Raw genomic sequence first — 27,236 nt, 5'->3', positions numbered from 1 at the left:
GCCTAATGGTCTTTTTACTACATTTGTGTGCTGATTGAAAGGGACAATGGAAGCTTGTGTTCAAACAGTAATTGCCAAAATGAAGTCCCGCAGCATAACCTCAAGTGCCCTCACTCTCGAACATTCTTCGAAACTTCCCTGTTGAAAATACCTTGCTGCCTTTGACCCACTTCCCTTTCGAACTGGCTCACTCCCTACCCTGCTCTCTCTGTAATCTTCTAGGAAACCCTGGTATCGCATATCAGGGCCGTCCTGGAACCATAAGGCATTGACTAGGTGATAAATAAAAGATGTTTACTCTCTCTCAAGTGCCAGTGAAGCATTTGGTATTTTCTGGGTTCGTGCTATTCAAAAAATGGTCACTGATGTACTAGACTTTTTGAGCCATGATTAAATTCGTATTAATTCATTTCTGTGGCCTCCACTTAGCTGTTCTTGGTGATAAAAATATACAATGCAGGTTCATTCTTTTTTCCCAGTTATCAGCTTAAGAAAAACCATCTTACATTACACAGCAGGGTCCCGTTAAAATGAATTAGAAGGGACCAAGAAAATCTGTTTGTCTTATTCGAAGCTTCTCTTAACAGAAGTGATCCACAGAATTCAAGAGATGATATTTCTGGTGCACTCAGATATTCACTATACAATATAATAAACCAAAAGGCAGATGTAAGAAGAGACATTTGTTGTATTTGCATGATACAAAATGTTGCTTTACGCACCCTTTACATTATTGCATAATTGCTGCTTATTTGTGCTGTGCAAGTCTGTGCTGTTACAAAAGCTAGCATTTCACCTAGCTTGCTCAAAAATTCTTCAGTGCCCTTATATGGTTGAAGAAAAAGAAAATGCACCAAAGTATTCAGGGAATTATTAGTTGTGCTATATGTAAAGTTATTTTTTGTGGCTCCTGGGCAGTGTCTTGTAGTGACTCGTATACTCGTAAAAATACTGATTACTGCACGTTAAGGCTTAGGGAGCCTTAGGGCCATGTCAGCCGAGCATAATCTGGTGCGCCACTGCATGCATGCACGCAGCCTCCAAAGTGCACCGAACGCTGTAGGCAAGAAGCACAGTATCGCCAGATTAGTCAAGGACAGGTTTATTTGCCTCTGGTGGCACCCAACACTACACAAATGTCCGATCCTGGGCCGCACGGGAAGCAAAGTCTTCTCTGTGAAGGGCAAAAACACAGAATTAATGCTGCTAGCACATTGCTGCAGGAGAAAGCCTCCCAACAACACACTGGGAAGGGAAAAGTGTCCCCGTGGCTATGCTGCAGTCTCTCATGGTGAGCAAAGGGCAATCTCCATCAGCGTTAGCTTCCGATGAGTGCGGCCTTACGTAGTATGACTACACATGAGCACTAGGCGCTGCTCTTCAAGTTTGCATTTGTAAAGGAGCAGCACAAAGTATACGCTCACCGTAAGTGCAAAAAACCATAGATGAGCTCAAGGCTGAATATTTCCAAAAAGGGCCGGTGCATGAGAGAAATAGCATTATACACAACTTGCGCTGTCCTCGAGGTCTTTTCTGCGCTTGACCACCAGTTGCCTTCCCATGTGCAGAAGAGCAAGGGCACGATCCTTATAACAAACGGTCAATGGAAAACTGGACATCCCAGTTCTCATTTCGTCCCACTGCAGATGGAAATGGAGAGGGAACAGGAACGGAATAGGCGACCACTTGCACAAAAGCAATTTGGTACCCCACAGTACCCAGAATCTTCACCTAATTACCAGTTTGCAAGTGCACATTGAGGACTTCCTCAATTATTGTTTCTATGATGCCAGCACTGTAGACTTCCACATCATTATTGACACTGGTGTAGCTGTTTATGTCCACAGAAGCACCGTTTGCTTCTCGTGTGGCTAGCAGCTTTGTGTCCCTCAAGTCTACTGATCGAGGCCTCTGGCTAAGACAAGTAGCAGGCATCAGTGGTGGGTGTGGAACTTCAGCTTAACCAAATTAGCACTTTGGGTTAAGCAAATTTTTTTAGGCATTTGGTCTATGGTCTATGACATTTGGTCTTAACATTTGGTCTAACCAAATGTTAAGCATTGTACCTTGTGTGTGAAAATTGAGCCTACTGTATTTGTAACCATACCTTGAATACATTATTTCTTGTTTTCTACATATATGCTTTAAAATGTGCCATGCTAAGCTATTGTCAAAGGGAAGATACTGACACACAGTGTGAGCAGTCATAGATGAGCGGGATGAAAGGGAAATAATGCAGTGTAAGAAAGTAGTCTATACTTGCGGACTACCTTCTGTGGCAATGAAGGGAAACATACGGAGGCAAAGCACGCACAGGTGAGAGTGCTTCTGAAAAGAGCCCCGTGTTTTCATCCATGTTAGTTTAAGCTGGGTAAGTGAAAACGTAAACACCTTATAATCAACAGTTAAATAAGGTAAAACACGCCACTGAATGTAAACGTCGCAGGTGGAAGCTGCGTCGATTCAGCATCTGTTCCGAGCAACCAAAAGCACTGTAAAATGCTGGTGTACTGACTACTTGGCGCGGGAACACATGTACCGAACCTCTGCCTCTGTAGCTTTCCCTTCATTGCCACAGAAAGTTGTCTGCGAGTATAGTGGTCATGATTTTCCTGGTGAATGGAGGAATTCCTGGTAAATTCTGGTAATGGAGCTATTTAAGCATGGGTGCACGTGATCTTGCATGGCCGGGTATCAAATTATGCTAAAGCTGCATCAGCTTCACTGTTAGTAGTGTGGTTGCTTTCTTGGTTTTATGGTTTAGCCATGTGCATGGCTGTATGGGGCATTAGAACCTAGTCACCAAGTCATAGAGAGCCACTGCTCCTGGTACAGTTAATGTGGAGGATGCCCAATGCTATTAATTTTTATTCTCCATTTTACAACAGTGTAAATTTAGTCCTGGGTTAAACATCTTTGTTCAAACAGGCCTTGGTCTGCCACAGATTGTCTGCAGACCACCAGGAAATTGTTTGCTTATCATCCACATTGACATCTTGTCTGCATTGGTGTTTTGTTGGCGCAATGTGACAGCATGTTAGACCATTTTTGGCAAAGCTTCACGAGGATGAGCTAGGCTTATTCAAAACAGTTGAGAGGTTAACTTGTGGGATTAGTGGTACCCTTTTTTACTGTAGGTGCATGCTTATGTGTGGGATGAGTGCAGCTGATCAAGATAATTGCCTTTTTCATTGATGTCAAATGGACATGGCTTCCTTAAATAATCAAATTTTCTCTCATATATTACTGTTTCCACCTCTTGCTAGATATACAGCAAGCACCTGTTCTTGTGTGTAATTAGCACCGTTTGGCTAAAACCTTTCTTTTGCCAATCGGCAAGTGAAATTCCTTAAATGCCTGCTCTTTGGTCCTAAAATGCACCCTTCTAACAGCATCATTGGAATGTTCCACACTTACTGCCACAGGAAAGGTGACAGTATTACTCATTGATCGGAAAGGGCATGTTTATGATTTGGCTTTTATTGAATCTATATGATTGCAGCACATCATATCGCTCCGGCATGAGAATCTACGGCTACGGCTGCGATTGTACTTCATAGTGAGGCAGGATCACCATGAACCCATAGAAAATAATCCTGGTGCTACTCCAGAGCTTGCAGAATTGGTGAGCATGTTCATGTTTGACTTGTACAGCCTCACATAGTTTTTCAGGACACCTTGCAGAAATAGGCAATGCGAGTTCTTTTGTTTTCTGCACATGTTGTAATATGAGCGTTTCATGAGCTGGTTGTAGAACATATAATACCGGGAATCTAAAAGAAAATTATCTTCAGGTTGGACTTACATGCGTGAGGTGAAGAAAAAACAGCTACAGTGCTGATGAACCTAGAGGGTGACATTCAAAAAGAAAAAAAAAAAACGTTAGTGTACGAACCATCAGAGATGATTGTCAAGATCAGCCTTAGCTTGTGTGACCATAAGCAGCAACAACTGTCAGACGGGCAAATTGAGTGAATGTACTTTGCCGCAGAGAATGTCGTTATCGCTGTGCACTGCTAGACGAGAAAGGAATATAATTTGGAATGGTGGCAGTGTGAATTGATAAATCAGCCAGCACATTATACATATATACTTGTTATTTTAGCCAGTATTTATAATAAAATGACATCAACACTATCAATTGTCAAGAGCAAAGACCAGATCACATTGCATCCAACAGTCAAACAATGTGCTATGCACTTGGAAATCCTGACAGTGGCAAAGCACAGACACCTAAAAAACAACATGGATTTCATTAGATAACAGAGAATGGCTATTTTCATAAACACCTTTCCATGTGACAGCTTGGAAATGACACTAACGGTGAAGTGCACTTGCTCAAAGTGACACTAAATTTGTCTGTCTGGCAGGGGTGCAATATGCACTGCATGCAACTCAAATGGGTTCTCGATGAAATGTTTGAAGTACTTATCTGGCAGCCATCTCTTCATTCACAGCTTTACACCCACGGCATTATGTTCTGGCCGGAGGAAGTGACACCCACGCAGCTTGCATGTGCATGGCGCACCAGAACTTCAAGCTCATGCTCAATGCTGCAGGCTTCACGTAATTAACACAAGAAATGTTATGCAAAATTGTACACCAAGCTGAAAATGAACACTGCATGCATGGCTGCTGTTGTGTGTGCCCAAGCATCGAGGCCCTTCAGAGGATGCTGGATCATCCCTAGATAGTGATGAGGTTGACTGCCTTCATGTTTTAGCATTGGATAAGTGGCGTTCGCTGCAGGCTCGAAACAATAATTTTAAGTCCTGCCGAATTTTCCGAGAAGTTTTTAGACATGTACAAGAGCTCAAATTGCACTACTTCATGAGCAAGCAGCAAGCAAAATATTTGAGAGCTCAAAACGAACCTAAAGGGTGACAAGTTGATTCTTAAATTGGACTTCACAGAGGATTATAGCTTCCTTATGCAAGATTCTCCCCAATCCTATCACTGGGTAAAAATGCAAGCCACATTGCATCCCTTTTTCACATACCATCGCTCTGAAGAAACTGGTGCCCTTTGTGCAAAATCACTTGTGATTTCGGATTGTCTCAAGCATACTGCAGCTGCAGTAACTACTTTTTAAAATTAAGTTTGGAAGTCCTAAAACGTGAATTTCCTGATGTCAGAAAAATTTTTCCGGCGGTGTGCTATCCCAGTACAAGAGCAAGAAAATTTTTGTAAATTTGTGCTATCATGAAAACAGCTTTTGTTTAGCTGCAGAGTAGAACTTTCTTGCAACGTGCAAGAGTGCTTGCAATGGCTTTGGCGGCCAGGGAAGTCTCCAGAGACCCTACAAGGGATGTATGATTACACCCCATCAGCTTTTTACATGGTCAGAAAAAAAAATATCAAAGATGCTCTGTACCCTGGGTGTGAGAGAGTATCTGCTTTGGGTGCCTGAGAGAAGGGTTGAAGAAAAAAAATAAGAAAGCTGAACTCTCAGCCAGGTTTGAGTCTACGATCTCCCTCAAAGGTAGCACACCTTTAATAATTTCATGCCATCATTGCTGACGACTTAATGCTGGGCTCACCTCCTACGCAACCACAAAGATGTTTCAAGTAGCAGAGACCATATGTCGGTGATGGTAGTAAAGACTGCGACCTCTTGAAAACACCCAAGCCGGGCACATAAACTAAGTTCAACTGCATCCGTCGTACCAGCACCAATGCAGTGATGTGGCTGTGAAATAGCAGCTCCTAGTACTAATTGGCAGCCTTTAATTCCCGTCCAAAACCTTGTACCAGCCAGCCACACTGTTTCCAAGTTGCCAACAACATGAAAACACAAAGCAGCATACAATCTTGCCCCATCATTTTGTTGCTCCTGCGAAGTGCGAGCGCAGTGAAGTGGACTTACGGCCTTGCACACAAGGACACTCAACATTTTTTCCTGTTTAAAACAAAAATTACTCCAGCCGACAATGGGAGGGAATAAGAAAGAACATTTCCTTTTCTAGCAACCAGCAGATTTTTAAGGTTTTCTATGTAGTATTGTATTTTTGCAGGTGTTGTTCTGCAACACAGGTTTCACCCACTGTGGGAACATTCAAGTCGCTGTAAGAGACAGAAAAAAATTTGTATTGCTAAACTTGTTTACGAGAGCAAATAATGCACCAGGATGATTGAGTACAATTTTTAGGAATGTAATTGGAGGCTGTCGAGTCCAATGTCTGAGACATTTAGCTAGGAATGATCTTAATAACATTGTTGACACTATGACGGTCCCTATCTGATTGTGTGCTTATGATTGAGGCTTACGCACGCATGTAGTGTCGCAACGGAATACCCCGAAACAGCGGAAGAGGTAGCGATTGCGCTTGCGCTTACCGACCCCCTCTGCGAGGTAGTTTTTAGCGACTCACAATCCGCAGTTCGCAACTACGTGCGGGGGCGCATTCCCTCCGAAGCTCTCCAGATTCTAAGGAAAGCTGGTCGACAGCACTTTGAGAACACCGCGATCATGTGGTTTCCAGCGCACGTCGCCACCCCCACCGATGAGGGCCCCCCTAACTTGAACGAGGTAGCACACCGCTCTGCGCGAGAACTGACCCGCCGCGCAGAATCAGAGACCGCCTCTTCGAGTTCGGAACTCCTGGTTTAAAACACGCGAAAACGCCTGGTCAGGTACAATGACATCACCAAGCACTTCCAGCTAGGCAGGCGGTTGCTGCCCCCACCTCACCCCATGCTGAAATGTCGCCAGGCGGTCATCTGGCGACAATTGCGAACACACATTCCCCAGTCCGGTGCGACTGCAGCACATTTTCCCCGCGCAATACCCGACTGCTCTTTGCAAATTATGTCAGGAAACTAGAGCGACGCTGTCACACATGTTGTGGGAGTGTCGTGTTACATCAGCTACAATGGCAGTAGCTCTGGAGGCTCTTGCGTCGAAGTGGGCTGCCGCTCTCCGCAGCTCCAACCTCAAGACACAAGAGTAGGCTGTCCAGCAAGCCCGAGAGGCGGCGACGAGGCAAGGCCTCGAAGTCCCCTCATGGGAGACCTGAGCCCGGGTCGTCAAATTTGCCAGATTCAAAATAAAGTTGTTTCCATCCATGATTGAGTCTCCGTTCAGAAGTAGACAACTTGATGCATTGGTGTAAGACATGGCAGATGTTTGTTAATTACCAGAAATGTGTAATTATGTCCATAACTAATAATTAAAAAAAATTATGGGGTTTTACCTGCCAAAACCATATTCTGATTATGAGGCACGCCGTATGGGGGACTCCAGAAATTTCGAGCACCTGGGGTTTTTTAACGTGCACGTAAATCCAAGTACATGGGTGTTTTCGCATTTCGCCCCCATTGAATTGCGGCTGTCGTGGGCGGGATTCGATCCTGTGACCTTGTGCTTAGCAGCCCAATACCATAGCCACTAAGCAACCATGGCGGGTAATAATAAACACTACACTTTTGTGACGATTTTAAATGGGGTCAGCATATTACTCACATCTGTAATAAGGCAATAACTGAACTTTATTTTTTGAAACATTCTCGTCATGATGCTTCAAGACACACTAAACCTCTTGCATATAATTCTTTTATAGTACGAATTTTTGATTATGCAAGCATGGTTTGGGACTTTTTTACAAGCATTAATGTAAATTCTTGGAGAGTACAAAGTAAGGCAGTACAGTTCTTTTAATAGCTTTCGATGAACATCAATTTCTCAACTACTGGCGAACGTACAAGCAGACGCGTCGAGCGGAGGATACGCGACTCGGGGCCTCTCAGTAAGCGCTGAAAACTTTTCCCTTTTTTATTTTTACACGCAAGCGATAAGTGCTGTTCAAATTCAGCGAAAATATGTCATGTACCTAGGTGCGTTCAAGATCGTGTGCATGCACAAGATTTGGGAAACAAGAGGTTAGGACCATGGAGAATTTACACTACAGTAAACTCTCAGTTGTACGAACGTCGGTTTATCGAATATTTCAGAATAACGAACTTTTTAAAAATCCCCGGCAGCTTTCTTATAGATTCTATGCAAAAATGTTTCACTTCAACGAATTTCTGAACAGTCAATATTTCAGTTTAACGAACTCGCTCAGAGGACCAAGGCTTGCACTGCACTGCGCTGCAGGCGTAACCGATGCCCGCCCTCATCAAACCGCCGCTCCAGCGGCAATGTAACGTGGCTTAACGTGGCTGGCGCTACAGCGCTCCTGGGGCAAAGCGGCGGCCCGGAAAATGAACGGCAACAAGGCATGGCCTCCGAGATCGCCCGCACAAAACGAGCAAGCATGTAATCTCGGAGGCCATGAACAAAGTAACATGACTGGTGCTTCAACGCCGCCAGAGCACAGTGGCGATCTGTCACAGCACAAACCACGTGGTGTGTGTTTTTTTCCGACCGGCTAGTCGCGGCATGGTCGTCGTCTCTTTCTTTCCAGTCTCGTCGGCTCCGCGTGTGCACACAAACGACCCACGTGGTGTGTTTTTCATTGATATGTACAAATTCTATTTCACACATTTCTAACACTATGGATGCCATTTGCTCCATGAATTGCACTTCAACCTTGTGACTCTGCATGCCATATCTTATGCTGGTCTAGTGAATATTCAGTTTAGTGAACTTTCAGTTAAGTGAACTATTTCCTTCGGTCCCTTGAAGTTCACTCAAGTGAGAGTTCACTGTATTGTGCAACATATGATGATAAAACCTGCAAAGGGCGGACAAATCAGCGGATTGGTTAGGCATGTAGGGCCCTCTAGGCCATATTTTTCGGCGACAAGGTAGCCTAGCCGCCTTCTGGATTATCTTATTACTATGTCGAATGCTCGGTTGCGGCAGTCGGAAGTTCAACCCCCCCCCCATGTTTCTTTTTGACGATGGTGTATCTGAATTTGACATTCTCCAGTGCACTACATCTGCAGGCTTGGAGTGATGCCTGAAACCGGCGAAAGATGCCAAGAGCGAGTGGGGCTATACTAATCCAGGTACAACCAAATTGGGAAGGCCCACTAAGCTTGAACAAAGACACTCCCTCACCAGAACAGGAATTGGCCTCCCTGGTGCAGTATTCGGCCACAACCTCCGTGATGATATCTACAATTAACCCATGGCCCTCGGTCCCCAGCAGCTGCAGAGCACCTGACCAAGGCGGCGGTCAGACCTGTAACGCAGCAGAGGGTCCTAAGAATCGCTGGGTCGGGATAGGCCGCCAATGGAAACTGTCCCTGTCAACCTTTAACAGCCAAACTCTGTCGAGTGAGGCTAGCTTAGCAGGACTCTTTGAGGAACTATGAGACGTTGTTTGGGATATTATCGGCCTTAGTGAGATCAGAAGAACTTGTGAGGCTTATACATTGCTAAATAACGGCCATGTCCTCTGCTATAGAGGTCTCCCTGATAAGAAGCAATACGGGGTAGGATTCCTAATCCATAAGGACATAGCGGGCAACATTGAAGGATTCTACAGCATTAATGAGAGGTGTTGTGCCATACTACGAGCACCACGTGGCTACCACGAGGCGACGGGAGCTCTCACTTCTCGACGACTAATCAAGAATTCGACACGGGAGGTGACTTCAAGAAGCGCCCAGCGATCTCCGTGACGAATCAAAAACTCGACGTGGGCAACGTCATCGCCCTGCCCCGCCTGGTTCCTGCCGACGAGAACTCGGCCAAACTGGTTCCTTCCGACGAGGGGTCGCCGAAGGGATTTAAGAGAGAACCGGCCCATTGTGAGAGGAGTCGCTTCCAGCCGCCTAGTCGGTCTGATTTGTACTTTCTACTACCAGTACACTATCATCCACTATATGTAAATATTGTATAAAGTTTTTCGTTTCGTCTTCATTTACGGAACGAGTCCGTCTTTCGTCCTCCACCCTGAAGTCACAACAGTGGGGGTAGCGGTGGGATTCGAAGCCAGATAATGCCCGCTACACCGCTCAACGACAGCCACGAGGACCACCGGCGTCAGCTACTTTGGAGGGGGTGAGTGCCTGCCGTTTGCCTTTCGCATCGCCAGACCTTTCTCGCACACGTAAATGCTAAGGACCATTGCTCAAGTATTCTGAAAGGGTTGTAGTGGTTTTGTCTTAGTTTGCTTCAGGCCTTGCATAGATTTCCGGCTTCGGAAGCAAAGCCAATTTAGAGGCAAAACCGGAGATGAGCCGTAAGATCGTGATCTAGAAGCTCAGGATACAGGACCTTCTTGATGTTTGTCAGGAGATGGGCATTTCGGTTGTCACGGCAAGACGAAAGAAAGCCATTCTGGACTTTATGAGGGCACCAGAGGTAAGTGAGGAGGAAGTCGAAGAGATTTGGGGAGGAATCTTGGAGACAAGCGAGAAAAAAATGCGCGACGAGGCAGAAAAAAAGGCGTGAAGAGGCAGAGGAGCAGAAAAGGTGCGACGAGGCAGAGGAGAGAAGAAGGCACGAGAAGGAGAGAGGAAGGCGCAAGGAGCGAGATTATGCTCTTAAAATGAGAGAACTGGAAATAAAGCAAATTTGAATCAGCTCGGTGCGTTCAAGTCCTCTTTCCGGTGGAGACGACACGCCTAAACTGAGAATACAGGACCTTATGTTACCATACAGGATAGGCGGTGATTTCTCGTGAATTTCGAACATGCATGTGAAAAGATAGGGCTGGACAAAAGCCTTTGGTCTCAAAAACTTATTTCAGTTGTCCCAGGAGAGGCTGCGGAAGTTCTCGCACGCTTGTCTAAAGAAGACTACGAGAACTATGGAAAGGTAAAAGCCGCGCTTCTTCGCAAATACCTGCCTCTCTGCCGAGGCATTTCGACAACGGTTTAGACAGGCAAAACGTGGCAGCGAGTCGCACACTGAGTTCGCGTATGAGTTAAAGTCTAACTTAAAAGAGTGGCTCAATAGTGCAGAAGTGTATGGCAACCACGACAAGGTGCTTGAATGCATAGCACTGAAGCAGTTTTACCGAGCTCTTCCAGAGGAAGTTAGACTTTGGCTTGGCTGCAGGACAGGCTCCTAGAGGTAGACCTAGAGAAGGCAGCACAGCTCACGGGGGAATATTACACACGCCGAAACTTCCACAGAAAACCTATTCAGGAAGATAGGTTAGAAAAAAAGGACTATTCTGTAAAGTGGTTTTCCCCTCGCAACCCAATTATGCCGAATAAGGAATCATCTATGAGTGACGAGTTCAGCAAAGGAGTATCGACCACCCGCCGTGGTTGTTCAGTGGCTATGGTGTTGGGCTGCTGAGCACGAGGTCGCGGGATCGAATCCCGGCCATGGCGGCCGCATTTCGATGGGGGCGAAATGCGAAAACACCCGTGTGCTTAGATTTAGGTGCACGTTGAAGAACCCCAGGTGGTCGAAATTTCCAGAGTGCTCCACTACGGCGTGCCTCATAATCAGAAAGTGGTTTTGGCACGTAAAACCCATTAATTTCCAAAGGAGTATCGACTAAGGCTGAGGTGGCGAGGGAAGGGCTAGCAGAGACAGCCCAGTCGGCTGGGGCCGTTAAAGCTAAGGCAGACGTAGAGTGCACATTCGAGGCCCGGAGACCAATTATCTGCTTCCGTTGTGGAAAGGAAGACCATATTTCCTCAAATTGCAAGGAGCAAATCGCATTCGCCAGCATTAGCCAGTCGGACAAAAATATGAGGCTGCTCGAGCCATATATGCAGGATGTTGTGGTAAACGGGAAAAAGGTGCAGGGCACTTCGCGATTCAGCTGCCACCATGGATGTTACTCATCCATCCTGTGTTTCTCCCGGGGACTATACAGGGGAATGCGCCTGGATCAGACAAGTCCCAGAAGAGCAGAGCGCGGGCTTGCCAGTTGCCAGGGTGTAACCCTTGAGGGCGCTTTTGGAAGGTTGCAAACGGAGGCAGCCGTGAGTCCAAGTTTACCCAAACACTTTTCATATCTTTTTTTGAACAAATCGGAGCAGCTTTTAGAAAAGGAGGGCCGGTCGTTCTCTACCAGTCTCGCTTGCATGGCACTAACGCGACCGCTGTCATGCGCCCTCTCAAAGAAACGGGAAAGCTCATCTTCAAATGAGGAAACTGACAATTTAAAGTCCTCACAGCAGCAGCCTAGGCCGGGAGATGCAGCTGATCAAAAGCAGAGGACTGACGGATCAATTATCGGATCAGTGAAAGTGAGTGAGGAGCCTTTTGAGACTCGGGAAAACGGGGCGCCTAGGGCTGAAGTGGAAGGTTCACTGCCTAGTCCCGCATCTTTTTTGCTTGGAGCAGCTTAGTAGGGTTGAATGAGAGGCGCTTATCGCGGCATAGCTAAGTGACCCTTCGTTAACTGCGCTGCAGGCTAATGTGAATGAAGGCGTGACCCAAAAGAATGTCTCGTTCTACACTAGGTCAGGTCTCAAGTACCGGAAATATCAGGATTCCAAGGGTCGGACATACAACCAACTACTCGTGCCAGAAAAGTATCGACCATAACTTTTCGGGTTAGCGCATCTGAATGCTTGGGTGGGTCACTCGGTATCAAGAAGACAAAGGCTAGGCTAGCGCAAGAATCCTATTGGCCAGGATGCTGGAAAAAGGTTGAAACACTTGTTCGGTCATGCGACGCATGTCAGCAAGTTGGTAAATCCAATGACAAGTGACAGAATTTCACTCGGAACGAGACAGCGCAAAATATAAACTTTCTTCGATCGCCTCAGCTGTGTCTTGCCTGCCCGAATGACTATTAGGAATTGCTTTGCAATCTATTCTTTAGCTGTTTTTTCTCTTTGAATGTGTCTTCTTTGAGAGCACCATTTGTAGAGGTCTGTATCCCGGGCTCTTTATCGGGTGCATGTTTCATGTTTAGTACAACAACCATAATGGTACTGTTGAGAGCATAGAGGGGGTTCGAGCGTTTGTTTTCATGGTGTTTGGTCTGGTGTTTTGGAGAGCATTGGGAGGGTGCTCACTTTCACCGAAGTGATTGGTGTTGATTTCCGGTCACTCCGTGAGCTTTCTCAGATCCAAGCAAAGGAAAGACCAGCGGATGAAAGAGTGGCAAAGCGATTTCCTTGGCCCCATCAAGGACGTCACTCAATCAGCACAATCAGCTGCGTCGAACAGCTTGACTTCCGGATGTATTATCTGGCAGCGGGGTACTGTTGTGCCATACTATGAGCACCACATGGCTACCACGAGGCGATGGGAGCTCCCACTTCTCCGCGACGAATCGAGAATTCGACACGGGAGGCGACTTCAAGAAGTACCCAGCCATTTCCGCGACGAATCAAGAATTCGACTTGGGTGACGTCATCACCCTGCCCCGCCTGGTTCCTGTCGACGAGAACTCGCCCAAACTGGTTCTTGCCGATGAGGGGTCGCCGAAGGGATTTAAGGGAGAACTGGTCCATTGTGAGATGAGAGAGTCGCTTCCAGCCGCCCAGTCGGTCTGATGCGCTCTTACTGCTACCAGTACGCTATCATCCACTATCTGTAAATATTGTATAAAGCTTTTAGTTTCTTCTTCGTCTACGGAACGAGTCCGTCTTTCATCCTCCACCCCGAAGTCATAACAGAGGGTAGCAGTAGCCGTAATCAAACTTAATAAGAGGTATAGATTAAAGGTACTACAAGCCTATGCTCCCACATCCAGTCACGACAATGAGGAAGTAGATCAGTTTTATGAAGATGTTGAATTAGCAATGAAAAAAGTGCAAACGCGGTATACAGTAGTAATGGGGGACTTCAATGGAAGAGTGAGGATAAAGCAGACGGGTGAATAGGCAATTGGCAACTACAGTGTCGATTCTAGAAGCACTAGAGGAGAGATGCTGGTAGAATTCACAGAAAGGAATAAGCTGAGAATAATGAACACCTTTTTCAGGAAACGTAGCAACAGAAAGTGGACCTGGAAAAGCCCTAATGGTGAAACAAGAAATGAAATTGATTTCATACTTTCTGCCGATCCCAGAATAGTGCATAATGTAGAAGGGATAGGTAGGGTAAAGTGCAGTGATCATAGGTTAGTGAGGGCTAAGATTCACCTCAATTTGAACAGAGAAAGAGTAAAATTGGTCAAGAAGAAACAGGTCAACTTAGAGGCAGTAAGGATAAAACCAGACAAATTTAGGCTGGTACTTGCAAACAAATATGCAGCCTAAGAACACAGAGATGATGATGATGACACAGAGGTAATGAATGAAACCGTAATGAGGCTGGCTTCAGAGGCAGCAATTGAAGTGGGAGGCAAGGCATCAAGGCAGCCAATAGGCAAGCTCTCCCAAGTAACAAAATACGCGGACTAGAAGACGCAACAGCGTAGGCTTAGCCAGTCACACCAGGGACAGCGTCTAGCCCGAGCCCCACTTCAGTAGCATTGGCGATCCGGCTGCGGAGCTCTGCACGGCGCACTTCTTCTTCCTTACAACTTCCCCCCTCGCTGAAGACGGAGCCGCACAGGAGGCCTAAGGTGTCGTGAGGACGAAGGGCTCGTGATACTGCTTGAGCCGATCTACGTGCACAGTTTCGCGGCTTCGGCGACGCAGGTCCGTAGGGGTCGTCAGAGGTTCGATGACGTAGTTCACCGGAGAAGTTTGCTGTAGAACCCGGTAGGGCCCATGGTATCGGGATACAAACTTGGAGGAGACACCTGGGGTCGAAGTAGGAGGCACCCACAACCAAACGAAAGCGTCAGGCGAAAACTGGTGGTGGGGGTGCCTGTCGTCATGACGAAATTTGTGTAGGGCTTGTTCTTGCGTTGTAAGGGAGCGAGCTAGTTGCCGACAATCTTCTGCATACTGGCCAGCTTCGGAAACAGGTGTACCCTCCGATAAGTCGGGACGGTAAGGAAGAATAGTGTCAATGGGAAATGATGGTTCGCGGCCATACAGAAGAAAGAAAGGAGAAAAGCCCGTTATTGACTGGGGTGCCGTATTGTAGGCGTACGTGACATAGGGAAGGATGAGGTCCCAGTTGGTGTGGTTGGAGGCGACTTACATCGAAAGCATGTCGCCAAGAGTTCAGTTAAAGCGTTCTGTCAATCCGTTTGTTTGCGGGTGATATGCGGTGGTACAGCGATGAATAATGCGGCATTCAGCGTGAAGTTCTTCAATGACATCGGCGAGAAAGACGCGGCCACGGTCGCTCAGGAGTTCGCGGGGAGCGCCGTGACGTAGAACGAAGCGTTGAAGGAGGAAGGAGGCAATGTCACGAGCCGTCGCCGCTGGCAGAGCGGCCGTTTCTGCATACCTCGTGAGATGGTCTACAGCTACAATGACCCAGCGATTGCCAGCAGCTGCGTATGGCAGAGGCCCGTAGAGGTCTATCCCAACCCGGTCAAAGGGTCGCGAAGGGCACGGCAAAGGTTACATTGGTCCAGAAGGGCGGCAAGGATCAGGCTTCCGGCGTTGACATTTTGTGCTAGAGCGAATGTACTTTTGCACAAATGTGTACATACCACGCCAATAAAACCTATGACGTAGTCTGGTGTAGGTCTTGAAGAGACCAGCGTGGGCACACTGAGGGTCGGTGTGGAAATCGGCGCATACATCAGTGCGAAGCTGCCGAGCTATTACAAGCAGCCATTTGCGGCCGTCGGAACTGTAGTTACGGTGATAGACAATTCCGTCGTGAATGGCGAAGTGCGAAGCTTGTCGGCGAAGCGCTCGGGATGGTGGGCATGTAGGTGAATTAGAGATGTAATCTATCAAAGATGAAATCCAGGAGTCCTTGCGCTGCTCCAAAGCCATGTCGACAGAAGTGAATGGAAGTGGGTCGTCTAGGACGGACACACTGACAATGTCGGTGTGGACAGGCGAGCGCGAAAGAGCATCGGCATCGACAGCGGTAGACAACCCGGATATCGTACTCTTGGAGCCTCAGTGCCCACCGGGCTAGGCGGCCGCAGGGCCGCCTAGCCCGGTGGGCACTGAGAGACGACAACCAGCAAAGTGCGTGGTGATCGGTAACGACATCGAAGGACTGGCCGTACAGGTACGGGCGAAATTTTGTGATGGCCCAGATGATCGCGAGACATTCTTTTTCCTTGACGGAATAGTTCGCTTCAGCTTTCGCCAGAGTGCGGCTCGCGTAAGCAACAACATATTCTTGGCAGCCGGGCTTTCGTTGGGTGAGCACAGCGCCAAGACCAACACCGCTAGCATCCATATAGATTTCCGTGGGAGCAGTTGGATCGAAATGGCGCAGTATCGGTAGTGTTGTGAGCAGGCGACGTAGCGTCGTGAAGGCATCATCGCTAGTCGGGGACCACGCGGAAAGATTGGGGTCTCCCCGAAGAAGCTCTGTCAGAGGTGCCATAATCGAAGCGAAATTTCGAATAAGGCGGCGGAAGTACGAGCAGAGGCCAATGAAACTGCGCAAGTCTTTTAGAGACGTTGGCCTCGGGAATTCTTTAACAGCACGGAGCTTAGCGGAATCAGGGAGAACGCCGTCCTTCGACACGACATGTCCGAGAATTGTCAGCTTGCGTGCCCCTAAGTGACATTTTTTCAGATTTAGTTGGAGGCCAGCGTCACTGAGACAGCGTAAAACCTGCTCCAAGCGATGAAGGTGAGTAGGAAAATCTGGTGCGAACACAACTACATCATCCAAATAACACAAGCATGTGTTCCATTTGAGGCCTCGAAGAATAGTGTCCATCATCCGCTCAAAAGTTGCGGGCGCGTTGCAAAGTCCAAATGGCATCACACGAAATTTGTACAATCCATCTGGTGTGATGAAAGCAGTTTTAGGCTTATCTTCTGCAGCCATAGGCACCTGCCAATAACCAGAGCATAGATCGAGGGAGGGAAAGAACTCTGCACCTTGTAAGCTGTCGAGGGCGTCGTGGATCCGCGGCAATGGATAAGCATCCTTTCGGGTTATTTTGTTTAAGTGGCGGTAATCCACGCAAAAGCGATCGAGCCATCCTTCTTTTTAACTAAAACAACTGGCGATGCCCATGGGCTGTCGGACGGTTCAATGACACCACGCTTTAGCATGTCACCTACTTGCTCATCAATGACGCGTCGTTCTGTCAACCGGTGTCAATACTGTGACATACAGTCGTCGTTCGGCCCAGAGAAGTGCTATGACTGTCAAAAGCAGGGCGAAATTTCTCGAGGAGACGGAGAAGGTCACGGCGTTGCGTGGGGCTTAAGGCATTGTCGATGACGTGGCTGAAAACGTCTTCAGGCGATGTGGCAGGTACGGGACTACAGTAGAGGGTGTTGACCTCTGACAATCCAACAGGAAGTTCCGACGTGGTAATGGTGTCGTAAGGCTCCACAGTGCCGAGAGATTCACCGCGAAGCAACGCAATTGAGAATGGAAAGTGGTTGTGTATAGGAACGTGAGTAGCACCAGCTTGAAGGCTAAGCAGCGCAGTTGGGAGTGGTGAGAGGTGGCGGTGAACGAAAGCAGTGGAAGGCGTGAAGAGTACGGCAGAGTCGGAGGCAACGGAACAGGATACAGGTGCCAGAACGGATGCGTGCAGAGGTATATGGATGTCGTCAGTGAGGGACAACTTGGTGCAGGAAAGCGAAACGTCATCAGGGCTGGTATTTTGTAGCGATGCCTTTTCCCATTCTATGCTTTTTCTGGCTTTTCGCGCTTGGCCAGTGGTCAAAGCGACGGTCTGCCCACATTATCAACGGGATCAGGCGGCCGTGTGTGGTGGATGATAAGAATAACATAGAATAAGGCATAAGGCATCGCTACAAAATAGCGGCCCAGATATGGCATTGCCAATCGAAGAGAAGGCGACTTCTGCACGGGAGCAATCAATAACAACTTGGTGACGGGAGAGAAAGTCCCAACCTAAAATAATATCGTGGGAACAGTGGGGAAGAACGACGAACTCGACTGTGTAGACCACTCCTTGAATTTCAAGTCTGGCGGTGCACGCAGCCACCGCCTGGACGTGCTGTGCTGTGGCTGTGCGGAGTAAAGGACTGAAGAAAGGCGTTGTGACTTTTCGTATTGAGCGGCATAGTTTTTCGGCAATTACAGATATGGCGGCACCTGTGTCAATGAGGGCAAGCACAGAGACATCTTCAACAGCGACATCAATAACGTTGGGCGGCAAAAGAAGAGGGCTTGGGCGTTGTGATGATGACGCAGTTCTTGCCTCGGGAACTGCGCCACTTAGTTTTCCGTGTCAGCGGTAGAGGGACGTCGACGCATCGGGGAGAGCGAGCGACGACGAGAAGGAGAACGGCGGTCGGAAACTGGGCGATGGCTTGTGCGGGGAAGGGGTAAATTGCGGTCTGGAGCGTAAGACAAAGGATGGTCGTACGCGGCTGTGCGTGGGTCGTCACGTGGATGAAGTGGACGGCGCCGGCACAGGCGTGCAACATGTCCGGGAATACCGCACAAATAGCAGATGGGCCGATTGTCCGGTGTGCGCCAGGGATTAATTACTCGATGGGCTGGAGGTCGTGGCGGCGGGGGGGTAAAAACAGGGCTAGGCATCGGAGGCAGAGCCCGGAAGGTCGGCGGTCGTGGTCGTGCGTCGGTGTCGGCGTAAGTCAATGGGCCGGTGAGTTGAGGCGCCCGTTCCAGAGGAAGGACCTCGGACACTTGCTCTTCTATAACATGTCGTAGGGTCGGACTAAGGGACAAACTTGACTCCGGCGGGTTGGAGATGAGGGAGAGCTGGCGAGCTACTTCTTCCCGGATGAAAGCCTTGATCTGCGAGAGGAGGGTGGAATCTTGAATAGGGGAGCTCAAGCCGGACAACGATTCGTGATGGGGGACAGGACGGCGAGTGAGGATGCGTTGACGGCGGAGCTCGTCATAGCTTTGGCACAGTTCAATAACTTGTGCAACAGTAGAGGGGCTCTTTGAAACGAGCATCTGAAATGCGTCCTCGTCGATACCCTTCATTATATGCTTGATTTTATTGCCCTCAGTCATGGATGCATCGACGCGTTTACAGAGATTGATGACATCTTCGATGTAGCTGGTGAAGGTCTCACCAGGCTGCTGAGAGCGCGATTGCAGATGCTGTTCGGCGCGAAGCTTTTGAACAGCAGGGCGGCCGAAGACTTCGCTGAACTTTGTCTTGAACACCGTCCAGCTTGGAACTTCGCTTTCGTGGTTCCGAAACCACAAGTGGGCAATTCCGGTGAGGTAAAAAGGGACGGTGTTCAGTTTCCTGATGTCATCCCATTTGTTGTTCAGACTGACGCGTTCGTATGATGAGAGCCAGCCATCAACGTCGTGGTCGTCAGTGCCGCTGAAGATTGGAGGGTCCCGCTGACGGAGTGTGCCGGGGCATACGGAGGACTGGGGAGCAGGTGGTGGTAAGCTCGTGGCACTTGCGGTGGTCATGATGGCAGGGAGAGTCCGGCTGCGCAATTCAAGGATGACAGGAGACCCAGCAAACCTCCACCAATCATGGCAAAGAAGTCCGACACGGCTGTGGACGGCACGATGGACGCGGACAAGAAGACGCAACAGCGTAGGCTTAGCCAGTCACACCAGGGACAGCGTCTAGCCCGAGCCCCACTTCAGTAGCATTGGCGATCCGACTGCGGAGCTCTGCACGGCGCACTTCTTCTTCCTTGCAGACCTAATAAAGAAATGACAAAGAATGAAAGTGTCCAACTCAAGAGGTAAGGTAGAATTCACGGAACTGTCAAAATTGTTCAACAAGGCCTGTATAAGTGATATTCAAAATTATAACGCGAAAAAGACTGAAGAAGCTGTAAAAAATGGACGCAGCCTGAAATCGGTGAGAAGGAAGCTTGGCATAGGACAAACCAAGATGTCTGCACTGAAGGATAAGCAGGGTAATATCATCAGCAATCTCGAAGGTATAATAAAAGCAGCGGAAGAATTCTATACTGACCTGTACAGTACCCAGAGGAGTCAGGAGTACTCCATTTGAAACAATAATGAAAAGGACACAGAAACTCCTCCTATAACTGGAGGTGAGGTCAGAAGGGCCTTGCGACACATGAAATGGGGAAAAGTGGCAGGAGAAGATGGAATAATAGTCGATTTAATCAAAGATGGAGGAGACATAATGCTTAGAAAACTTTCGACTCTATACGAAGTGTCTATCGACTGTAAGGATCCCAGAAAACGGGACAAATGGAAACATACTAATTCACAAAAAGGGAGACGTTAAAGAACTGAAAAATTGTACGCCCGTTAGCTTATTCCCAGTATTATATAAAATATCTATTATATATATAAGTATATTATATAAAATATGAAATAATCTTCAATAGAATAAGGGCAACACTGGAATTTAGTCAACCAAGGGAACAGGCTGGCTTCAGGAAGGGATACTCTACAATGGATCACATCCACGTCATTAATCAGATTATCGAGACATCCAGAGAGTGCAATAAGCTCTCTATATGGCTTTCATAGATTACGAAAAAGCATTTGATTCGGTAGAGAGATCAGCAGTCATAGAGGCATTGCGTAATCAAGGAGTACAGACCACTTGCGTAAATACCCTGGAAAATATCTACAGAATTCCACAGCCACCTTAAGAGGGGGAACGTAGCAATGAAAACTTTTTTTTTTATTTATGGGAATAAATTGGTGAAATTCGGCATGCAGGTGTGATTTGTTACGCAGATATCATAACTGAAATTAGTTTTGTGCTAACTATTATAGTTTTCGAGTTACAATTGACAGCCTCTAATGGTCATCCCCAAATTAATTAATTACACATAAGTTCGCCAAGATTTTCACATCTGCATGTTCACAAAGGTCCATTCTGTGCAATAAAGCTATGGTTTATTTTTTAAATGCCAAAATGAGCATAAAATTTTTTTCAGCTTTCCTATGCATATTGTCTTACTAACGACTTTTGCAAACGGCCCATAACAAATTTTTTTTTTTACAAGGCACAGTTAAAAATGGACAGCTTTATTGCACTCGTCAATGTTTCAGGATATAAGTGCAAAAGACAATGATTTTGTCTTCATTCGTTGTAAAATGGCACTGGGATGACTGAAAGCAACTGCAAAAAAAAAAATGAAAGCTGATTAAACGGAGCTCAAAGTTTCATTTGTTGTAAACATTTAAATCTTTATTTTGAGCACCTAAAACCCACTTAGGATATAGTCCTTTGCCTGTGGGGACACATTTGCTTTGCATTTTTATGTAGTTTTTGCGTTCTTGCAGCAGTTTAGTGCACCTTAGTTGCCTTTTTGGTCATCGTGCATCCATCCGTCGTGCAGAGGCAGGTGACAGCGCACTCAAAACATCTGCTCATGTCTCTCATTGTGCAACCTCTTTATTAGTGGAGTTGGAGCTGAAATCCGAAGTTGAATATTTGACGCGAAAACTTCTGTTCTGCCAATGTCACGTTGCTGTCACGACCACACGCGGATGTAACGTCACCATCGCTCGCGGTCGCACGTTCGCTGTCACTCGCGGTCGCTTCTTCATCATCGCTCGCGGTTACGTAGGTGGTCTGTGGTCGCGTCGTCAGCAGCGCACGCGGGCACGCTTTCCCAGTCACCGACGTGCGCCGGTCGTGCCTCGTCAACAAGCTTGGCGGCATCTGCTTCTACAAGTAGTTTTCTCCCTCTTTTCGGCGGCTTTCGTGGTCTTCCATACACGTGGGCCGTTCGGAGCTTCATTCTTTGGGGCTCATCTCAGAAAACGTGCGTAAGCTGCCACGATCGTTAATCACGTTGATAGGAACGCGCAGCTTGCTACTGCAAGAGAGGTTCGTCAATTCAAATCTACAACAGCCAATAGGAGTGCGCCATGTGCCCCACGTGACTGCTACGCCCAATTGCACTGCCACGTTTGCCTTTTTTTCGCTTGCGTTTGCTGGTTTATTTTTCAGTGGAGAAATGCATCGCTCCAGCTATTTTTAGCTCCCATCTCTCCTCTTTATGATGATACCAAGATGGTGGTGCTGCGTCAATGGATAGCCAGGTGATCCGCAGTGCGACGGGGCCTTCTGAAGCCAGTTTTTTTGGCAATTTTGGATGACAGCACTCTACGAAAGTGCTGTTTTCTCTATTTCTACTGCGTATTTTGTTATAATATTTCACTCTGAGGTAAATAAAGGTCCATGGATCGTGAAAATAAAATAAATCAGAATATCTAAAATTTTGACAATTAGACCACCTCAATTGCTGCGTCCCCCCTTAATTCTACACAGGAGGAGTAGGAAGATACCTATAAAGAAAGGGGTAAGACAAGCATACGCAATCTCTCCAATGCTATTCACTGCGTGCTTGGAAGAAGTATTCAAGCTGTTAAACTGGGAAGGTTTAAGAGTAAGGATTGATGGCGAATACCTCAGCAAGCTTCGGTTTGCTGATGACATTTTCTATTCAGCAACACTGCAGACAAGCTATAACAAATGATTGAGGACCTTAACAGGGAGAGTGTAAGAGTGGGGTTGAAGATTAATATGCAGAAGACAAAGATAATGATGAATAACCGGGCAAGGGAACAAGAGTTCAGGATCGCAAGTCAGCCTGTAGAGTCTGTGAAGGAGTACGTTTACCCAGGTCAACTAATCACAGGGAACCCTGACCATGAGAAGGAAATTCACAGACAGACAGACAGTGAACTTTATTTGATCCTGAGGAGCTTCCGCGGGGGCCCCTAGCTGACCCACGGAAGCCATTGGCTGCATCCAAGTCGGGGCAGGAATACTGTGATGTTCCACCCTTTCTTGGGCCCTCTAGATTGCCTGTAGTCGTGTTTGGAGCGATGGGCTCCGGAGTGCCTCTTTCCAGTCGGCTTCGTTGGATCGAGGGCCGTTAGGTAACACGGGGCATTGCCAGAGTATGTGCGCTAAGGAACAATAAATTTTGTTACAGTCCGGACAGCTACGGCTGAGAAACAGATACGGCTGAGAAAGTCCCGCGAGGGAAATGAGCCCGTCTGGAGCATTCTAAGCGTAACTGACTGAGACCTGTCTAACTTCTGGTGAGGAAGAGGATAGGCCCTTCTACTAAGCCGATAGTGAGAGGTTATTTTGTGAAAAGTAAGGAGCAGATCGTTATGCTGGATTTCATCCTGTCCCCATAAGGCCCCCAACCACCGCGGCGCGTTAGATCTCGTGCGCTGATGACAGGTTGATGATGATGATGATGACTGGCGAAAGCTAATCTGAAGTGACTATCGGAGGAATCGAGTGGCCTATTAAACTTTTATGTTGGAGGTAGTCAAGAGTCTGGTAAACAGGCAGGCAGTTGAACAATGTTGAATTTTGGTCCTAATATGCTACTCTGTGCCAACATGAATTTACATTAGTTCCCTTTCAATACCGAAACAATACTTTTAAGGACTCCTTTCTTCTTCGAACAGTAATTGAGTGGAATGATCTTAACGCTAATATAGTTGAGCAAAATGAATTGGAGAAATTTGCAGATCTTTTGGAACTATGAGGTGCTTTTGATGCGTGTGTTTTCTAGTTTGTTTCCTTGTTACTTATATTGCCTTTTTTTTTTTGCCAAGAATGGTACCTTGTTCATATCTATTTTTTTCTCTTGACAAGTTCAAATTCCATATTTCTCATGTATTTCTTATATTGTTTGTACCACACTGCCACAACCCCTATGGTTTGAGTTAGCAGTGTTTGAAATAAATAGGCAACACTTTGTAACAAGAAATCAAGTTCTACACAAGCAGGAACTGCAAAGACCTTTTATTTCCAGGCACTAGCTGAACCTAGAATAAAGTGACTTAGGCCCAACTTATTCAGATTTCGTGTCAACACTGACATCAGAACAAGCAGACTGTCACTGCAGCAATTTCTGAAAGTACGATGACTCGAGGTAAAAAAAAAAATCAAATTTTTGATGTCCAATGTAGGGGATGCAAACATGTTGCGAGTAAATACAGTGATTATAGTTTTTTGTGGATATACAAATGTATTGCATACTTTTAGTTCGCTTACTAATATAAGGACATTTCAAATGAATTTTTTAAAACTTTCACTATTTTTCTGCTTTAGCATGAAATTGTTGACAAGGAAATGAAAAAAATTTCGGAAGCTCTCAAAGAACGGGATGCCCTCTTGGACATATACCGGTAAGTTGGAAGAACTTTTCATTGTTATGAACACAGTTTTTGTTGCTCCTTCTAGCTGAATAAAGTATGCTAGTTTTTCAGAATGAGCTAAAGCAGTTCTGCAAAATCATTGTTTCTTTCTTTTTATTTTCTAGCTTTGATCTGTAGCAACATAAACTGGCAAAGCTACAGTGACGGGATCCAAAATCAGTTGCCGATATTTTTCGCGTTTGCCTGTGCCACTGAACCTTACTCACCACTGTGTTGTGATGATGGAAGGTATTATTTTCCACATGTTAAGCTGTCATTTTAGTCCCAAATGCAATGGCCATGTTTCCCTGGATGCAAAAACACAACCCCAGTTTTCTTCTGTAAACAAGACGGAAACTGTAGTGGTCATGGCTATGTGTATTGATTTATTGCAATAAGGGCTTGCCCTTATGTGATTTGCCATAAGCCTAAAAGTCACTGGTACAACAAGCAGAATTATTACTTGAATCTCAAGCATATCAATTACAAAGTTGTAGGGCACTTAAATAACCTCCGAATCAAGCATTTGTTTCATGCTCAACTTTGCCTCGTTGGTTTTTCCGATAAAAAGCAAAGGCGTGTGAAACATTCAAAATATGAAATGGATACGCACTCATGTGCCATTAATCAAGCGCTCCCGAGCGAATAGCCACGGATACATGGCTTTACTAGCGGCGGCATCTCGATACAGGGCATCACGCTATGTGATGGTCACGGCATCATGAGAACACGCTGCTGACGCGTTGATAAGCGTAGCGTAGCCATAAAGGGGAGGGGGGGATTTTGAAGCCGGGAAACTGTGACCGCGCACTTGGGACTCATCTTGTTCTTTAGAAAGGCACGTCTGGAACATATGTTCCTTTTCTTCCCTTCAGCAATAGAAACAAACCTTGCGCAGGCTATGTCCATCTGATGCGTTTTGGTGGATCTGTATGCCCAGCATATGTTGTTGTCGATTACGTAAATAATTTTTGCTTGACGTGTCAATGCGTAAGTAATAACAGTAGATCTCAACGGTACCATGCCAGTAACCTTCTCTTCAAGAAGACAATCATGCCCTTCACGAATGATCAGAAGGCTAAAATGATCCTGCCTGTGGGGGCGGCGCACAGCGACAAGAGGAAGACAGCCAAGCTATTCTGGATGTGGCATTGGGGAGGACGCCCTAGTCCGTCAACGATACTTAGAATGTACAAAGTCCTCTGCAAGACGGGTAGCGTCACAAGAAAGCGACACAGGACTGCAACGGTAGTTCAAGAAGCGGAAAGGAATGTTTTGGCATTCTTTGCTACTAACCCTCACGGTCATCAGTGTGCAGGATTTAAAAAAAAAAGGTCATATGCACTCTTACCATGTACATCTTATCAAAAACTTGAAGACCAAAATTTTGAAAACAGACTTGACTTTGCCAATTGGATGTTCATGAAATGTGAAGAAGAACGAGACTTCCTCACTCGCATGCTTTGGATGGATAAGGCTAATTTCTCCAGAAATGCACAAGTTAATCTTCACAACGCGCACTACTGGAGTGATAGGAATCTCCAATGGCTGGCACAAACACAACACCTATACCAGTGATCGTTTAATGTGTGGTACGGTATATTTGATGGCAACATCATTGGACCCATCCTTTTTGACAACACACTAACGACGCAACGCTACGTCGACATCCTCGAGGGCCCCGTGAACGATGTCAGTTGCAACATTCCACTTGCACACCTTCGGAACATCTGGTTTCAGCACAATGGTGCTCCTGCACATAGTAGTAGTAGTCAGTCTTGAGCGTGACAAGCTTTTTCCTGGACAGTATGGCATGGACCTGTACCCTGGCCTGCAAGGTCGCCGGACATGGCACTGCTGGACATCTTCTTGTGGGGCTATGTGAAAGATTGCATGTATAGCAGCGAAACTAGCACACCGGATGTCCTAAAGGCAAAAATAAGCAGAGTCTGCCACAAGATTACAAACGTCGTTGGTGAAAACTGCAACAGCACAAGTGTTTGAAAGAAGCAAATACTGTATTGCTTCAGACAGTCACCTGTTTGAGCACGTGCTATAAGTGGCAGTGGAAAATAACTGCTGAAAACTGGTGTAAAATGTGACTGTTTAATGCACTTTCATGATGCCACCTTATCCTTACATGAAAAAAAAGCTTGCGACAAAGATAGAAATAGGTAAAAAACTGCTTTGCTTTGCCTCTTTTCTGGAGTTATAGAGACAGAAAGGGTAATTGGCTGCTTAAGTACTAAGTTGCTTGGTTGCTTGGAGGTGCTTGAGCAGCGGCACACGAGTGCACATATTTTGCGGGCTTTTCTTTTTTCTTGGAAAAACAACTAGGCACACTTCAGCACGAAATAAATGCTTGGTTCAAAGGTTATATTATATATATTAATAGTTCGTGATGAAAGAAATACTGGCTGTAAGTACACATGACTGCCGCTACAATGCAATCGTTACAATTTCTCTAGAGCTCTTGTTTTTTTTTTAAATCTTGGTCCAAGTTTACTGGGACCTGCTATATATATATATATATATTATAAGACCGAGACCGACCAAGCTGTCAAGTGCTTTTTATTCCCAAAAAGGAAATGCCCCAGCTCATGTGCGAAGAAGTAGAAAAACAGGGAAGATGATAATGGCTATGCACAAATGAAAACGACGAAGTATGTTAATAGTGCTTACACTAACTTCCCCCCGTCATGGAAGCGGCCAGCCTGGCCGCAGATTAGAGATTATCTGAACGGAGAGTGAAGGGCTTCATCCGCGAGACGTGAACAACTTTGGCATTCCGGCGGCGCCGGTCAGTGACGGAGTGTACTGGGCAGACAAGGTAGTTCACTGCAGATTTTTGCTGCACAATGGTGTATGGGCCAATGTAGCATTGAAGGAACTTCTCTCAGAGGCCTGGAGTGTGGTCTGGAGTCCAAAGCAGAACTTGGTCTCCAGGGTGAAAACGGAGGTCACAGCGTTTGTTGTCGAAGCGACGTTTGCACTCAGCTTGGGTAGTTTCTGTGCTTTGCTGGGTGATTTGATGGCAGTGTGCAACTCGGGCAGAAAAATCTGTTGGAAGGGACGCGTTAGGCGAAGAAGGTGCTAAAAATAATTCTCTGTTGGATATAGTGAAAGGGGATCGTCCATACATAAGGAAGAAAGGGCTGTAGCCGGTAGTCCATTGAATAGCAGTATTAGTATATGCGAATGTCACAAAAGGAAGAATTTTATCCGAGTCAGTGTGGTCAGGACGGATGTACATGGAAATCATGTCAGACAGCGTACGGTGGAAGCGCTC

The 27,236-nt window shown here is 46.6% G+C and overlaps 1 protein-coding gene across 6 annotated transcripts in view; it reads left to right on the top strand.

The window, feature by feature from the left end:
- Window positions 1-27,236, top strand: part of LOC126547922 (uncharacterized) — a 289,018-nt gene that overhangs the window by 14,997 nt on the left and 246,785 nt on the right. For all 6 annotated transcript variants that reach the window (XM_055063464.2, XM_055063465.2, XM_050195977.3 and 3 more), the window contains 2 exons: window positions 3,503-3,625; window positions 23,862-23,938. In XM_055063464.2, coding sequence (XP_054919439.1) covers window positions 3,503-3,625; window positions 23,862-23,938 — 200 coding nt within the window. The remainder of the gene's footprint in view (window positions 1-3,502; window positions 3,626-23,861; window positions 23,939-27,236) is intronic.

This window comes from Dermacentor andersoni, chromosome 1 (genome assembly GCF_023375885.2).
Source record: "Dermacentor andersoni chromosome 1, qqDerAnde1_hic_scaffold, whole genome shotgun sequence".
Taxonomy (NCBI): Eukaryota; Metazoa; Arthropoda; class Arachnida; order Ixodida; family Ixodidae; genus Dermacentor; species Dermacentor andersoni.
The sequence above is the reverse complement of the archived record's forward strand: the minus strand, read 5'-3'. Positions and strand labels throughout refer to the sequence as shown.